Raw genomic sequence first — 17755 nt, forward strand, 5'->3', positions numbered from 1 at the left:
ACAGCAGGTTTCATTTGAGATTGACCCGGTCATCCCATTGGGCAGGAAAGGGAACTCAGCCACGTGTCACTCAAGTGACTAATAGATTTTCTTTCCTCCCAGCACCTCATGAAAAGCCTGCAGTACAGTCAGTCCACTGCTTTACTCCTGTTCTTATCTAGGAACAGTCTTACGTCATAAAAGCTCCATTGACCTCACTCGAGGCAACTTTAGAGTTACCTGGAGCTTAAGATGATAACTTTAAACGTTCTAAAATATCAGAAGGTGGTTCCACAAAATCTTCACAGCAGGGCACCACGTATTAATCCAGTTGGTCCTTTTTCTGGTTCTTTTTACAATATCTGAAAACCGTTTTCTCCTGCAGCAAAAGTACAGCAACATCCGCTGTTACTGGGAAACACAACCCATAGGCTGCATGAGGATCAGCTGCGCATTCCATCACAGCAAACCTCGTAATATAAATGGACTTTTTTTGCCACCTAGCAACAGTGAGTAAAAATATTTTCTCAACAATTTGTTCCTTAGCGTAAGTAAATACACAAAAACGTCCTTCCAGTGCTGACTTCCAGCGCTTCCGTAATACATATTAAGGTCGAGAACTGTACCGTGGCAAATCAATCAGGTACGATCTGCTCTCCCAGCAAGTTCAAGGCACAGAAAGGAATTGCACTGGCATTTGAATAGGGGGGCCATATGGGGTTCTTGAGCTGTCACGTTATGGATCTTCCTTCCGCTAGTAGCAGTATCTGTTGATAGAGCACAACATGTTACGTGGATTCAAATTCAAAGTCCGCGTGCTCCACAGTAACATTGCAAATACCAAAACTGCATTTATTCATCTTAATACTTCAAAATCTTGTTAAACTAATTTAAGTTTGATTGGGCTTACACTCCGCAGAGCTAATAATATCCTATTAGGGACACTGAAAAAGGCTCTGTCAAGCTAAAGTGTTGCACCTTCCTTTCTCTTGCATGAGATACAACAAATCCGATCTGCAGGGGTGGTACTGGAATGGGTTTAAGATGATACGCATGCTGCCCATAGGCAAGCAAGAGATGCACACAACTAACAACAACTGGAATAAAAGAAAATGCCCGTGCTTCATCTTCTCGCTTTAAAACTGGAAAACATATCCAGCTTCAATACTTCTAATACAATGCACAGAATCCGGGTTGTATCTATAGCTGCCAATTGGTTGGCTTGAACAACACAAATGGACCCACCACTTTTCACCGTGTTTATTTTCAGTCCCTTGCATTTCCTGGCTCTCAGAAAATGGTATCCCAGTGCTGAAATAGTTTTGCTGCAAACATTATGGGTAGATAGAAATTCCTGAGGAAAAGACTGTCTTTTCCGATTTTCTTCTAATTAGGTGTAAATTATTTTCATGGACTTCAGATTCTTTCTCAAAATCTCCATTTTGTACTTAGTAAGGAGAGTTGTGATTCAGAACATTGATAGGGAAAAAAAAAGCCTACAAGCTAAAAATGGCTGATCCCGTGCTTAGCACTGCTGAATTCTTCAAAAGTGATGCCATGGGGAGTGATAGAGGCCTGCCTATTATTCAGCGTGTTTAAAGTATTTTCACAGGTGGGGTCCAAAAGTCATTTACTCCCTTCAGCCCAGGTACTACTAATCACATGCTTCCCTATGCTGTCACTAGCTACCTGTTTTTTCATGCTTTCTGTAGTTGGAAGATGCTCTTTTGCCACCCTCCGCAGAAGATTTTGCCTAAAAGGCACATTCTGTCTATTTAATGAGTCCTTCAATATGATAAGCGTTTCAAAACTACATCTGCTGGTCTGAACTTGGATTCGATATTCTAGTTCCCTCCGAACAAAATCAAGATCATGTTCTTTTCTGCAGATGCCCCATTACAACAGGGTGCCCAAGAAGGGATTCTGCATCCAGCCCATCGTCAAGAATCAGTCAGAAATCAAGAGAATATTTTAAGGCCAATTCACCCTCCACTGATTATAAACCTCAACGACGAAGAGGATGAAGAGGACGATACGGAGGACGATGAAGAGACTCGTAAAGAGTGTTTTTCTTTCTTTTACAAGGCAGTAGCATGCGTTTTGATTTCAAAATTTCTCAAAATTCGGGGGCGAAATTACGAGTTTAGGAGGCGCCTCTCTTCTGGAAACAAGCTTTTGAACAGGGGCTGTACACACTGGTCACTGAAGGCGAAGTCACAGGATTGTTTCGAAACGATAGTGGTGTGACTTCAGCTTAAGTCATTTGTTCAACTGATTTCCAAAACTCTGTAGGCAGTCTCGTTTTATTACAGAAAGTTATCCTTAAATCTAGCAAAGAGAATCCATACAACACTCTGCACTAGTTTAACTGCGTGTGTACACGTATAAATACTTTTTTTTTTTTTTTTTTAAATGTAGTTAAACTAGTGAATGTACGTCACTTGGAGATGAGAGATTCCTAGGGAAGGAAGCAATTGCACGTTCCCGGAGAGTGAAAGTGAGAGAACGACCTACTCCCATGCGTGCACTCCGCAAATTACTCTGCTAGTTCTCAGGCAGCCCCAAGCTGCTTTTCACTTTCCCCCTGCCCTTCAGGTTGGCTGGCAGGGCTGCCTGTTAGCGCTTCCCAACTCGGTTTCAGTCTGAGGAGGCCACATTAATGTAAAAAATAGAAACAGCAGGGCTTTGCTAATCTTAGTTAGCCTTAACTGAGGCAGATGAGGAGCATTCACTTCACCAGCTCTGCCGGCAGACGTTGCAGGACAGTAACTCTGGGCAGGGGTTTTGTGACAACCACTCCCTGGTCACATGTTTAATCGGAAGATTTCCTTTTGAGTGTAAAGGAAGGATTATTTTGAAAATGAGTACTGAAGAGGTTTTTGAATCGTTTTAAATCAACAAACCTTAGCTTCTTAATATGCGTTGTAACTGCAATTCTGTTGCACTTGGAAATACCTGATGTTAAGGAATCATTTTTCTGTCCAGAAGCAGAGGTCGCAGTCAGCAAAAAAACCCAAGTCGTGACCAAAATGAAATTCATTATGGTATTTGATTATTAAGCATTGTTGAAGGTCTTTGTACAACTATCTAGTAATCTTTTAAAAATATTTCCTACAGATGTTTCCAATTGGGTGCCTAAGACTGCTGCAGATATTGAAGAGGAAAGAGCAATAAAGGAAATATGCTACAAATCTGGTAAATATGACATTAGTCACTCTTTCCTAAACGGCAATGCTGCCAATATAGTAAACTCAATATAGTAAACTGTTGTTTTTGTTTTTTTTTTCCCCTCTTGGGGTATGTTTAGGAGAGTATTACAGGATTCAGTACCCTCACGAACACCAATCAACCAAAACTGTGTCTTCACCTCGGGAAAATGAGCCGTTACCCTTGGAAGCTACCGAGCGAGACTTGCAGAAAGGCAAGTACTTTTCATCTTCTCGGACAATGTTTGCCACTTTTTAAATTACTGCTATAGGGAGAAACTATTACATAGTTTGCCCCTCCTCCCTGCTTTTTTAATTTAGTGACAATAAAGGATAGCATATTACAAATACTTCCTTAATTTTTCCCCGTAGATATATATATGTGCCACACACGTGGTGGCTACCTGTCTCGGTTGTAGATGGAAAAGGTAGAAAAGGGCTATTAACCCTATGTGTACTTTCCTGAGGTACACAACACAGGGCTTTCATGTAATTTTTCTTCACGCTAAGGATTTATGTAGTCTAATCTTAACCATCCTAAGGTTAGGAATGTAGTTGGAATTTCTCATCTACGCTCTAGATCTGCTATTTTTAAGTAAAAAAAAAAAAAATCCCTGTTTTCACAGTAGGGTAAATTTCTGGGATAAAGTCTTGATAATACTGTTTTATGTAAAACAGATTTGAGTAGGATTATGGGCTAATAAAACATGGGAACGGAAAAATTGTCTCCATGTCATGCTCTTTTGACTGACCGCTTTTGCCAGCCTAAATTGTTCAACAGAATTGGGCAAAGTTATTTTCTTCTCATTTCTACATTTACAATGTTTGTTATTAAAATAGTTTCGATAAGGTATTTCTGGCAAGTATTTAGATACATTTAGATGAGGGAATCAGTAAGAAAGATATTAACATAGCTTTTAAGATATGTCTTTATTTATCATTAGATTATATGAGATTAGAAAAAAGGATAGTGGTGTTTCCCTAAAGCATTTCTTCAATTGAGTTCCCCAAGGCTTTAGGTACTAGGATGACATGCATCTTGAAAATACCATAAGTTCGGTCAGATGGGATTCATAAATATCATTCATGAAAAGTGAGAAGCTAAAGAACGAGCAGATAATTTCTAGCTGGTTCTTCACTTTGGAGCCAGAGTCATCTTCAACCTGTGTATTATGGTATTTTCTTTGAGAGCATGAGAGTTATACATCAGTTACACTGGAGAGGACCCAAATAACTAACAAAAGAGAAAGAAGAAAAAAAGAATTAAAGGGAATTGCACTGAACTAATCACTTCAGAGACTCTTTCTCATGCTGCACCATTAATTATAACAATGGAAAGCACTGTTTAGGATTCTCCTTGTTTTAGGATTATAGTAAAAAAAAAAATCCTCTATGCTGATTACAATTGATTTTTTCCGTGCTTAATTTTGGAAAACAAGTGGTTCTGCAGAGTTATAAAAAAGCAATTGTAGAAATATGTACAAGTTAAAATGCTTTCAAAACCTGTTATGTTTGTGAGACTATCCCTAGTCAGGATGAATAGGCTTTGTGTTTTTCAGTTAACATATAGAGAAATAGCAAAGCTGCAATCCTGCATCTTGTATAATGGGAGCTGATCCCTCTGCACAAACATGGTTAATCTTAATGAAGACATAGTGTTTTGCCCCATTGAGTTCAGTATAGAATCATGTCAATAAGGCTGAAGCAGGCACTGTTCTCCTTGAATTGACTTACTACTTAGTGGTATTTAATAATTTTTCTTCATAAATATTTATTAGTGGTAAGAATAATAATAATTGCTGTAGTATTCTTTTTTGCCCCTTAATTTGTCAATGCAAAATAACACAGTACCACGCTAGTGATGCTTGCTCTAGCTTTGAGCGAACCGGTACGCACCTCCTAGCTCCAGAACTATATTGCACAGTACAAATGCACCTTACATGGTTCTTCTTTTCCTACGACCTTTATGTACAAAATGTATCTTTCTTTTAGATGTTCTTTACTCTCAGTAATAAACAGTTACCACTGAGAAACAATTCTATAATTAAATCTCTGTTCATAGCTATATGTATTTAAAGCCTTTTAAATGGACTGTTGCTCTAATTTTTTGTGAGCCTTAATGAATCAGCTATTTGGTTTCCTTATATTCTTTGCATTTTTTTTATTCATTTCAGTTAAAAACTTAATGTAATCATAAGAAGAGCAGACTCTTTGCATTGTTAACATTTCTCAGGGTGCTCCTGAGTATAGATAACTTCGTGAGACTCCTTTCCTCTAGGAGGTGATTGTTCTGTGGCTCAGAGGAACACATTTGTTGAAGGGAAAAGACAGGAGGCGCTACCTCGGGAAAAAGAACCAATTGCATCAAAGTATTCCAGTGTGAAAGGTACTTAATTATTATATATTTCCTAATTTTTAGGTGAGATTATTTTTGTTCCTCTGCAAGTGCGGTGGACGTTATATACTTTGCGTGAAACCAATCTGAAGTAAAATTTTCCATTAACAGTGTGATTTCTTTCACTGCAAGATGACAGCAGTTGTTGTATGTATGTTATGGTCCAGTTCTGCTTCTTTTAGCCAGTTTGCATCCTCTGTTAGATTCAACGTGAGCAGGTTCAGTCCCTGAGTTACCAACATCTTTGACACGCCCGTATTTGATCATGTGACATGCTGCGCACTTTCCACTTCCATCAAGTAAAACAGATTTGAATGTAGGTGGTATCTCACAGAACATGAGCCTTAAATAGAACCAGTAAAAATATGGTCAAGTAAAGAGCGTAACACTTGACAGAGTGTACTTAAAAACTAGCCACATATAGCAAATTAAAATACCCAAGTACCTCGATGGATAGGCTTCATCCTTTTCACAAGAGAATTCTTGAATATATTTGGCAGACATCGATGTGATTATTGTAAGTACGTAAATTGTTCCCCAGTTATTACTTTGTGGTTTTGGAGTAAAAAGGAAAAAAGGACAGATACTGGCTTTAAACTACCCCATAAACTGAAGCAGAAGTACAGAATTTCTGTTGCATTCTGGCCTGATCTGAGAGGAACCAAAAGAGCTTATTTACCAAAAGCGCAGGAGAAGAGGAAGAACAGGCAAAGCCACGTCTTCCTGCGGAGTCGCAGGGGCCAGGTGGAGAGCACTGTGGCGACTTTATGCTGCAGCCTTCCCTTTAAAGTTCTGTTTGTAGTTTGAAGTGGGCTTGCCTACGCAACCAACGCTATTAAAATTTTAGCCTCATCGTTGGTAGTGTTTTGTTCTGTTCACGAACTGCCCATGTCCAGGATGTATCTAGATGCTACAGACAGAAGAAGCAATTCATGGTTCAGCCAGGTGGTCTCCTTTGGAGGGCACTGGTCTCCATGGGCTCAAGCATGGATGTTCCAGAGGTCCACACACCACCTATGCAGTGGAGAGAAAGGATGTATCCGGTCTTTGTGTTTATAGTCAGTCTCTGAGTTTGCTTTCAAGATTTCCTCTGCTAGAGGAAATATAGCCACTTTTGCTTTCCTTTTAAGGAATGATACTTTTAGAATAATTAACATGTAAAACCATGTTCCACCCAAGAAGACCTGTGTATGAAGCGGGAGATTAGGTTTTCAAAACACCACTGCATTTTTGGATCAGAAAATTCTGCGAGCTTTTATAAAACAGTAAATATGTGCTATTTTAATCCCTCAGAAACAAACCACACCGAGCTGGTAAAGAACCATCACAGTAAAGAAGCAAAGGAAAAGAAGTGGATTTCTGAGAAGCCAAGAAATTCACCTAATACAGTAACAGGCAAAGGTATTTTGAGAAAACAGTTGGCTTATTCACTTTTATTTACTAAACTGCTAGATGATTTAGCACCACCTAGTTGGTTTCTGTTCTTAGTGGCAAATATGGACAATCCCTATCTGGATGGGGCTATCCACAAAGAATATTTTTTTAACCTTGTCTTCCAGCCTCCAGGCTCCTGCAGTATGACAAATTGTGAGTAACAGCACAACATTTTTGTTTGTTTTTTCACTTTTAGGAATTCACACTTCGGAGCCCAAAGTAAAACCAAGTTACCAACAGAGGGGTCAAAGTAAGGATGATGAAGCTGCTCCTTCTATGCCTTATGTGAGAGAAACTGGAAGAAAGACTTATTTCGATTCTTCAGAACCTCGAAGATCAGCATATGTAGTCTACCGTACCGTCACCCAAGAACCAAAGTTCAATGGCTCGACAGGTGGGTTCCTGCTTACACAGGATTCTTAAAATGCCTCCAATTTACCTGTCTGTGTTGCGCTGCTTTCGATTTTGTCCCTGCAGGTGAATATTAAGTTGGTTATGCCTAAATATGGGCAAGAGTAAATTTGATCCAACATAGTTTTCACAAGTAGATTGCAGCAGTATACACAGAGAGAAACATAAAGCTTTATGAAGCTTTACAATTAGTCAGATAGAATATTCATGAACAATAATTTAGCCACCTTGATAGCAAGAATTCCTTTCTCTACCCATCTAAGAGGGACAAATGCAAAGATCCGCAGATGTGCACGAATATTCTGATCCCTGTTTTTTGCAGAATCTTTTATGTGATTTATTATTTTGAAAGTATTTAATAAAGCTCAAAATAGTGCACCTTTAACTTCTCATTTTTCTCTGGATAGGGAAAGTGGTAGAAACAGTTTTGCAGTAGAATTTCAGTTTCCTCTCAAGAAGCATTCAACTTTTTTCCCCCCAGCAGTGGACGAAAGAATGAGCCTGCTTTGCATGGTATTTTTCTACAACTGGGATTTCCCTGGAGTTTTGATTGTAATGGATTTATGATTCTTTTGGCTTTAAACTACCCCATAAACTGAAGCAGAAGTACAGAATTTCTGCTGCATTCTGGCCTGATCTGAGAGGAACCAAGAGAGCTTATTTACCAAAAGCGCAGGAGAAGAGGAAGAACAGGCAAAGCCACGTCTTCCTGCGGAGTCGCAGGGGCCAGGTGGAGAGCACTGTGGCTACTTTATGCTGCAGCCTTCCCTTTAAAGTTCTGTTTGTAGTTTGAAGTGGGCTTGCCTACGCAACCAACGCTATTAAAATTTTAGCCTCATCGTTGGTAGTGTTTTGTTCTGTTCACGAACTGCCCATGTCCAGGATGTATCTAGATGCTACAGACAGAAGAAGCAATTCGTGGTTCAGCTGGAGGGCATTGGTCTCCATAGGCTTAACCCTAGATGTTCCAGAGGTCCACTCACCACCTATGCAGTGTAGAGAACTGTATCTGGGCAGGTAGTCAGCCCTTAGAGGAGAATAGTGGATGAGGGGGCTGTGTTCACAGCTGCGCTTGAGACAGTCTGAAAATACAGATAGATCCATTCAGAGAAAAGGATAGAGATGTTTCCCCAAGGCATTTCTGCAATTGAGTTCCCCAAGGCTTTAGGTACCAGGATGACATGCATCTTGAAAATACCATAAGTTTGATCAGATAGGATTCATAAATATCATTCATGAAAAGGAGAAGCTAAAGAATGAGCAGGTAATTTCTAGCTGGTTCTTCACTTTGGAGCCACAGTCATCTTCAACCTGTGTATTATGGTATTTTCTCAGAGAGCGTCAGAGTTATACATCAGGTACTCGAGTTGCTTGAGTTACACTAGACAGGATCCAAATAACAAACAAAAGAGAAAGAAGAATATAAAATGAGAGGTTAAAGGAAATTCCACTAAACTAATCACTAGCTCCTAGAGATGGGAGGAAGAGAATGACCGTGCCACTCCCTGTGCTTACACGCAAGCAGCTAAAACATTCTTTCTGTTGCCTTTCCAGGTGATGGTAATACAATTCCTACAAAATTTAATAATACAAAAAGAGAAGGAGCGAGTTCAGGAAGGAGAGCACCAATAGAGAGTATCCCCAGAACAGATCGTACATCCTTTGAAAATGCAGGTAACATACTTTAGTATTGGCCACTCATTGCTGAACATCATGTGGTAAATAAAATGACTGAATATATTTTGATGGGGCTATCCACAAAGAACGTTTTTTTAATATCGTCTTCCAGCCTCCAGGCTCCTGCAGTATGACAAATTTTGAGTAACAGCACAACATTTTTGTTCAAGTTTCTTTTTTCACTTTTAGGAATTCACGCTTCAGAGCCCAAAGTAAAACCAAGTTACCAACAGAGGGGTCAAAGTAAGGATGATGAAGCTGCTCCTTCTATGCCTTATGTGAGAGAAACTGGAAGAAAGACTTATTTCAATTCTTCAGAACCTCGAAGATCAGCATATGTAGTCTACCGTACCGTCACCCAAGAACCAAAGTTCAATGGCTCGACAGGTGGGTTCCTGCTTACACAGGATTCTTAAAATGCCTCCAATTTACCTGTCTGTGTTGTGCTGCTTTCGATTTTGTCCCTGCAGGTGAATATTAAGTTGGTTATGCCTAAATATGGGCAAGAGTAAATTTGGTCCAGCACAATTTTCACAAGTAGATTGCAGAACTTCATCAAGAAGTTTAGTAGTAAAGCATTTAAGTAATCAGCAGTTAAGAAAGCGATTTCATCTTGCCAGTTTCAGTCATCTCTCTTAAACTGGACTCAATCTCCAGCCTGAGGTGCCTCCCTGTCTTAATTTCCAATAAAAGGAACCTCCTTCAGGCAGAGTAACCCCTACTTTCAGAGGAATAAAACTAAGTGAAATGAATCCCAACATCACTGCTTCGTCTCGGGCACGAACAGTTGTGGGTTTTTTTGTTCTGAAGAACACATCTTATCAAATTGCCAGGCCAAAAAAGGATAGATTGCTTAAAAAAAAAAAAAAAATAGGTGATCAGCATTTTTGTCATCAGAACGACCGTGACATTTTCGCTACCTTTCTTTTCAGCAGTACCTGAGCCATATGGCGGGAAATGCTCCAAACAAAAGAATCGGCTTGACACAAATAGGAGATTTTGGACCCAAACGGAAAACTATGGTAATAGTTCACACATTGTGTATAAACTGAAAATTTTAGGATTATTGTGCAACTAATAATTTGAATTTGCGGAATTAAGCTGGAATGAACAGAAAACCAGACTATTAATAATAATGACTTTGAACCAAAATTTACAGAAGGTGGTTAGTCATTAGGCAGCATACTCTGCTGCTTTCACAAGCAGAGGCAAAAAAGGAGACTGGAGTATGGATTTGTTTAATCTAAAAGCAACTGATGCCTGTGGGAAGATTTTCAACACAGGAACATTCACTTGGTTCAAGTCAAGGATGGCCGTGGCAGAATCGCCTCATTTGGAAGATCCTGGGAGCCCGACGGACACTCCACAAGATTACAAATGGTCTTTGAAGTCCTAGAGAGAAAGTCTGTATTTAACACTAGCTTGTATTTCAGATGATGAGGTATGATTCACCTGCTGCATTCCTTGATACTTCCGCTAATGTAATATTGAATTCCCACGTCAGGCTCCGAGAGTCTCTCCTGAAATTGTAGCTGAAATTAAGAGACAATGTATATGTTTTTCCTATAGACAAATATACTTCAGGATCTTATAGTGCACCAACTTGGAGGAAAAGAAATCCACGTGCAAAGACGTTCTCCAGGTTTAAAACAACCATTCAGGTAACTGTCTGACAGAAATTTTTACAACTCAGTCTTTTTAGGAAGAGTGACATGTCTCTGCCCACCTAGAAAACGTAAACGTGCCCTTAAAACTTCCCCAACCAAAACCCGCAAGATTCTAAGCAACGCTGAGCAGTGTGAAAGGGCAGTTAATAGTTCCATTCGTTTGCAGACGTGTCATTTTGCCTACCTAACCCATGATTCCCCATTTTTCACAGTATTACTGATACGAAAGCAAAACATGTACCCGCCTGTAAAGCGAGGAGCTGCAAGAAGGGGGTTTTGGCTTGTAGCACTGGCCAAAGCACAGCAGGGACGATGTGAGTGTGATCTCTGCGTCTCTCTGTTGGATTGCTCGTGAAGCATCTGCCATAGCTGAACGATGATCAGCCCAGGTCCCAGTCCAGAAAAGGACCCAGGCTACAAAACATTCACAAGATACCCTAAGGACCACTAAGACATTTTACAGCTGTCTTGAAAGCAGAGATGAGAACCTCTGTCTTGTGTCTCGTCTTGAAAGCTTACTTCTTAAAATGTTTCTGAAAGAGCATATAGTTTCACTCTACTAAATTATGCACACAACCGTCTGTGTATCTATTTTGGCAGCAGAGCCAGGAAGGCACGGAAGCGAACAGAAAAGGAGAACGATATGTAGACAGGAGAAAGAGATGAAGCCAGCGCGTCAATTGACAAGAAAATTTCCTTATTTCAGTTTAGCTTTATCAAGTGGAGATCAGAAGATGATCAAATTGCATATTCCAAAACTAAGACGTAGGAAGTACGCTGTAGCATTTTGAAACTGGTAAAAATGGGCATTTGTGTTTAAAAATAGTGTTTGTATATTCGTAAGTGTACAAGAAATGTGCCTAATACAAATAAAGAGGTATTCTATTTTAACACATATGTGTATATATATATTTTAATAAGTGTACCTAATACAAATAAAGAGGTATTCTATTTTATCTACATTATTTCCCTTGCTTGTAACAGGACCGTACTTAGTTAAAATAAATTCCACTGAGCTTTGACTACATTGAATTGACAAACATAAAAGCATGCCTTCGTTGAACTCATCTTTCAACTTTAAAGATACCTGCAGAAAACTCCGCACCGCAAATCAAGAAAACATCTTCCTCTCCCCGACTCCATAACCGGCAGCGCCCTGCGCATGGAGGAGAGAGCGATCCACAGCACAGCTAGCCTGAGCAGGCACCGGCTGTGCTGGGCTGTGCCCTGCTGCGGCTGAGGGAAGGGGGGTTATTTGGAACGGGGTTGCTGCCTGGAGAGAAGGAGGCTGAGGGGAGACCTTACCCCTCTCCACAACTACCTGCAAGGAGGTTGTAGCCCGGTGGGGGTCGGTCTCTTCTCCCAGGTAACACGTGACAGGACGAGAGGAAACGGCCTCAAGCTGCGCCAGGGGAGGTTTACATTGCATATGGGGAAAAACTTCCTCCCCAAAAGTGTTGTCGAGCCCTGGCACGGGCTGCCCAGGGAAGTGGTGGAGTCCCCGTCCCTGCAGGTATTTAAAGGACGTGTACGAGTGGCGCTTTGGGACATGGCTTAGTGGTGGACTTGGCAGTGCTAGGTTGACGGTTGGACTTGATGATCTCAAGGGTCCTATCCAACCTAAATGATTCTACGATTCGATGACTAAGCAATATATACGCGGCTCAATGAGATCTTATGAGTTCCTGTGAGGTGTTAACTACTCTTGACTGGAATCAGAGGACCGTAAGTGATCAGTGCTTTGTGCGATCAAATCCTTGTTTAAGATTTCCCTTTCACAGCTTCAAAGGCACTAAGATCCACGAAAAGAAGGAAAAATACATGCGTGTGTTCCAGATCACAGATGCAGCCCCTATTCTATTACTTAATCCCCTCCTGCCTGGTTCTCTCTGTCACCAGGGCCCCAAAGAGGCGGCAAGGGAAACGGAGGAGATTCAACATTTCGTGCGCTGAGGCCCTGAAGATTGCACTTCTGTCTTTTCACAGACTCGCTGCACGACAGATCCCCCCCACAAAACTAACAGTACTTGAAAATAAGCCCCGAGATACAAGAATCGTTTCAACCTTTTTTCAGCTTGCTTGTTGGGTTTTCGATCCAGCCTGGCCCACCTCTACGCTTGCCCTGGGGTCTCCGGAGGGGTAAAACCAGCAGTTTACTGAGGTAACCACACCCTGCAGAGTACCGAAATCAACTGCATAAAAGGCAGGACAAGAATTCTCATTTGCCACTAGAGAAATTTTAGATCCAAAGACACTATTTAAAGTCATAAATGAATTACGGTATATGAATCTAAAAACCTATTTGGAGAATCCTGCCTGCTTTAATACAGAGTTTCCTTACAGTTTCAGGTAAAGGCAAGAACCCCAGTGATGCCATGAACCACAGCCTTCTCATTTCCTCCCAGCCTCCCTACTGCTTTTAATCCTCCCCAAGGAAACCAGACACCCTTTCCCATATGAATTCTAGTACGCAGGGAAGATTTCCTAAGACGAGATTTTCGCAACAGCTGTAATCCAAGAAACGATACCATAAAAGTGAAAAGCAGGTAAAACAAGGCTTCTAGTCAGCATGAGAAATCTGCATGTGGGTCTTCCTCATTACCTTTATAGGTAGTCACGCCAACAGCAGGCTCCGTCCACCTTTTCAGCAGGAATTGCACTGTATGCCTATCTGCCACCTCCAGGAAAGCAGGGCTCCATCACGCCTGACTTGGGAAGACAAACGCCATCACTCCAAACGCCCCCCTTCCTCCTTCTGTCCCCAGCTTTTTATTGCTGAGCACGACGTCGCATGGTGCGGAACGTCCCTTCGGTCAGCTGGGGTCAGCTGTCCCGCCCGTGTCCCCTCCCAGCTTCTTGGGCACCCCCAGCCTACTCGCTGGTGGGGTGGGGTGAGAAGCAGCAAAGGCCTTGACGCTGTGTGAGCGCTGCTCAGCAGTAACAAAAGCATCCCTGTGTTAGCAACACCGTTTTCAGCACAAATCCAAAGCACAGCCCCATACCAGCCACTATGGAGACGATTAACTCTATCCCAGCCAAAACCAGCACGGGGAGGTACCCTGACACGACCACTATCAAGATGGTGTTGGCACTCAGAGCCCAACAATTAAGTTGCTGATGGTTTGGCAATCGTTCCCGCTCTTCCCTCCAGAAGTCAACCACCAACGGGAGAAAGTCACCCAGACGGATTCCTGTTCTCTGGGCAGCCAACAGACAGCAGCAGGTGCTGCTACTAAAACTGGGAAACGCGAGTTGGAGGAGGTCTACAGCTGGACAGGTGAATGCCACCCCAATCTGTCCCGACATCTCGGGGAGAACAAACTTTGATTGGGCTCCATTACTTTCACCTTGGCAAGTATTCCACACCTATATCCAGCCTCAAATGAATTCTTCTGTCATAAGCCTGATACGCCTTCGATCACAAAAAAACCAAAACCAAACCAAAACCAAAAACCCAGAGAGAGGGAGACAAGCTTAGTTTTCCCCACAGGGCTCACAGGCGGGGGCGGCAGGATGGTTTTACACAAGCTCCCAGCACGATCCTGTTGGAGCGGCCTCATTCCTCGCCGCCACTGTTGCCCACACTTAGCAAAAGCAAACACACGGCCAGGGTGAGCACCTGGATGCACCTGGCAGGAAAAGCGTGGGACAGAGCCAAAACGGCACCCGAACGACCTTTCTGGCCCGCATTTCAGGGGGGAGCCCTAGGGACACCTCTGCTGCGCTCAAGAGCTGCACCGAAACCTCCCGGCTGTGCCCCTCCCCGCGGCCCAGCGACCCCCCCGGGGACGGGGACCGGCCACGGCCACGGCCACGGCCACAGCCACGGCCCCTCTGCGGGGACTCTGCGGCCCCGCCTGCCCCCCGCCCGGCCCCGTGCCGCCCCGGCCACCTGGCGCTGCCGCTTGGCCGACGGCTCCTCCTTCACCTCGGTCACGAACAGAGCACGGAACCTGCCGCTGCGCCGCGCCACGGCGCCTCATGGCCCCGGCCGCCCGCCAGCAGCCCCGCGACGCACCCGTGCGCCGGGGACGGGGGGCCGGGGCGCGGTCGCCTCTCGCCAGCCGCCCTCAGCCAGGCGGCGGCTCCGCCGCCCTCCGCCGCCCGGCCCGGCCGCGGGCCTGGGGCAGCTCCGCTTCCCACAGCGGCGGCTCCCGGCCTGGCGGGGCCGGGCCGGGCCGCGCCGCCCCAGCTGTGCTCGGCGCCGGGCTGAGGCGGCCGCGAGGCGGCCCGGTCGCGCGCCCTGGCGGCGGCCGCCAGCCGTTGGCGCTGCCGTTCCCCCGGCCCGGCGGCCTTTCCTCAGGCTGCCGGTTCTGCGCTCCAGGGGGCCACACGCCCGGGCCTGGGGGCCCTGTCCCCAGCGGGTGGGGGCCTCTCTGGGTCTCCTTTTGCCTCCGTCAGGGCAGCGGCCTCCTTTTCTCACCCACGCTCTCCGCCTCGCTGCGCGGCCTCGGCGTCGGTGGTGGGCTGGCCGCGGCTGGACGCCAGGTGCCCACCAAAGCCGCTGTCACTGCCCTCCTCAGCTGGGCAGGGGAGAGGAAACACCGCGAAAGGCCCCTGGGGCCAGAGAAGGACGGGGACAGATCGCTCGCCCCTGACCGCCACGGGCAAAACACACTCGGCTGGGGAAGTTCACTGGCTTTATTACCAATCAGATCCCAGCAGGGTAATGGGAAATAAAACCTACATCTTAAAACACCTTCCCGCCACCCCTCCCTTCTTCCCGGGCTCAAGTTCACTCCTGATTCTCCTCCACCTCCTCCCCTTGGAGCAGCGCAGGGGGACGGGGAATGGGGCTGGCGGTCAGCTCATCACATGTGGTCGCTGCCGCTCCTTCCTCCTCAGGGGGAGGACTCCTCACCCTCTTCCCCTGCTCCAGCGTGGGCTCCTCGGTCTCCGTGGGTCCAAGGGTCCTGCCAGGAGCCTGCTCCAGCGCAGGCTCTCCACAGGGTCACAGCCTCCTTCAGGCATCCACCTGCTGCGGCATGGTGTCCTCCACAGGCTGCAGGTGGAGAGCGGCTCCACCATGGGCCTCCATGGGCTGCAGGGGGACAGCCCGCCTCACCATGGTCTTCACCACGGGCTGCGGGGCAATCTCTGCTCCGGTGCCTGCAGCACCTCCTCCCCCTCCTTCTTCACTGACCTTGGTGTCTGCAGAGCTGTTCCTCTCACATATTCTCACTCCTCTCTCCGGCTCCTGTTGCCCAGCAGCCTTTTCCCCTTCTTACATACGTTATCACAGAGGCGCTACCACCCTCGCTGATGGGCTCGGCCTTGGCCAGCGGCGGGTCCGTCTTGGAGCTGGCTGGCGTTGGCTCTATGGGACATGGGAGAAGCTTCCAGCAGCTTCTCACAGAAGCCACCCCTGTAGACCCCGCCGCTACCAAAACCCGGCCACGCAAGCCCAATACAGAATTCATTCTTCCTGACCGTACCTTCTTCTGTGCCTCATTTAGGCACAGCTATACAGCTGCAAAGAGCCCCTCTTTGGATAGCTCTTGGCGGTGTTCACACTTTCTTCCAAAGGCTCTCGTCTGCCCTCCTGAATTTTCCTTCCCCTGTGTGCCCCAGTCAGTCGTAGGGCTTACGGAACTGTGGGAGCCTTTTCACATCCTTTCTCTATTCACAGCTCTCGCCAGCACTCCCCACCTTCAGCCCAGCCAGCAGTTTCCTTCTGTGCTTAGGTGAAGTCCTTCCCGTAGAAATCACTTTATTCCCGGGCCAAAGCCCCAGTGGTCAGGCATGCGGTATTCTCCTTTGCCGTTAGTCTTCGGGCCATCTGCTGATAGTGGAGTTACAAAGAAATTGATAGGCCCCTAGAGAGACTAGAAGCTTTCCGGTCACTTTGTCTTCGTACCTCTCCCCCAGCTTGGGTGTAACCACCGCCGAGCCAGCCTTGTTCCATTTGTGCCCACGGAGTCAGTAGCACCTGGAGCGTTCATCTCCACGTCACTGATGTCACTCCGTGTTGTACATGTGACCCCATGTCCTGGGGATAGCAGCTCGCCCCGCCATTTTCCAGGACCAAAACTTCATTTCCCCCCCTAGGTATTTTTCGTTCAGAGGCAGCCTAGGACCTGCATGAGAACAGAAGTGTTCATTAGGGACACAAGTGTACGCAGTTCTTTCTGCTTTAGCTGTGGCAGTGGGCGTCCTGGAAGCACGCAAAAGCAATGATGAACCCCAACAATGCAAGCAGTTAACACCTAAGAGTGCACTAACGGGAAGGTGCAAGTTTCCCACCCAAAGAAAGAGGTACAGTAAGAAAAACATTGGGCACAAGGGTTTTGGTTAAAAAGAGTCAAAGAATAAGGCTTGTCTTTGTGGTATCAAAGCTTTGTTTCTAAGACCACAGGTCCCACGGCAAGAAGTTGGGTATTAAGCCCCGCCAAATGGGTTTGTTCCATGTTACGTTAAGGAAACACCGGAATGGGAGACTCTTTGCAACGGTCCGATTTTCCGTACTTCACTCTGAAGCAATGGAGACAAAGGAAGATGTTCAAGCTGCACAGGCCACACAGCGCCATCATGCTGATGTCACCAGCTGGAGGAGCGGTTGGCAACCGTGGAAAGGTAACATTCTATACCGGCTAGCAACTGCCTCCGTCGGTTCAGCAAGCCTGGAGAAGGTACCACCTCCTTCGTTCAAGCGTATTTTGCTGTCTGTGGGAGTTTTGTTTCAAAAAAGCAGCAGAGCTAAGGTTCTGAAGGTCCAGTTTTTGAAAGAAAACTCCCGCTTTCAGGATAAGATTACAATTTGCCTGAACGTTGATAGCTTTAACGTTTTCATGTATGTTCTGCCAGCGTTAAGAGAGTGGAGCAGAAGCACGGGAGGTGAAAATGGCCGCAGCTGGGAGTGACAGCTATTTCCATTTTTATTCCCCCTACGCACAGGTAAATGCTGTAGATTGCAGAGTGGTTTGTGTCCTTCATTTTCCTGATATATCCGTGTTGAAAGGGAGGTTTATTATGTAAAGGTAGAAGTT

General features: G+C 45.1%; 1 protein-coding gene across 1 annotated transcript; it reads left to right on the forward strand.

The window, feature by feature from the left end:
* Positions 1 to 1851: 1851 nt before the first annotated feature.
* LOC309589732 (uncharacterized protein C12orf50 homolog) lies at positions 1852 to 7437 on the forward strand (the record flags this gene model as incomplete). The annotated part of the gene is made up of 5 exons (XM_082310209.1): positions 1852 to 2035; positions 3287 to 3400; positions 5464 to 5571; positions 6874 to 6981; positions 7211 to 7437. 5 exons carry the CDS (start codon positions 1852 to 1854, stop codon positions 7435 to 7437), a joined length of 741 nt encoding a protein of 246 aa, XP_082166335.1.
* Positions 7438 to 17755: the final 10318 nt, after the last annotated feature.

Source organism: Platalea leucorodia (assembly GCF_965183815.1).
Source record: "Platalea leucorodia genome assembly, chromosome: 4".
Lineage (NCBI taxonomy): Eukaryota > Metazoa > Chordata > Aves > Pelecaniformes > Threskiornithidae > Platalea > Platalea leucorodia.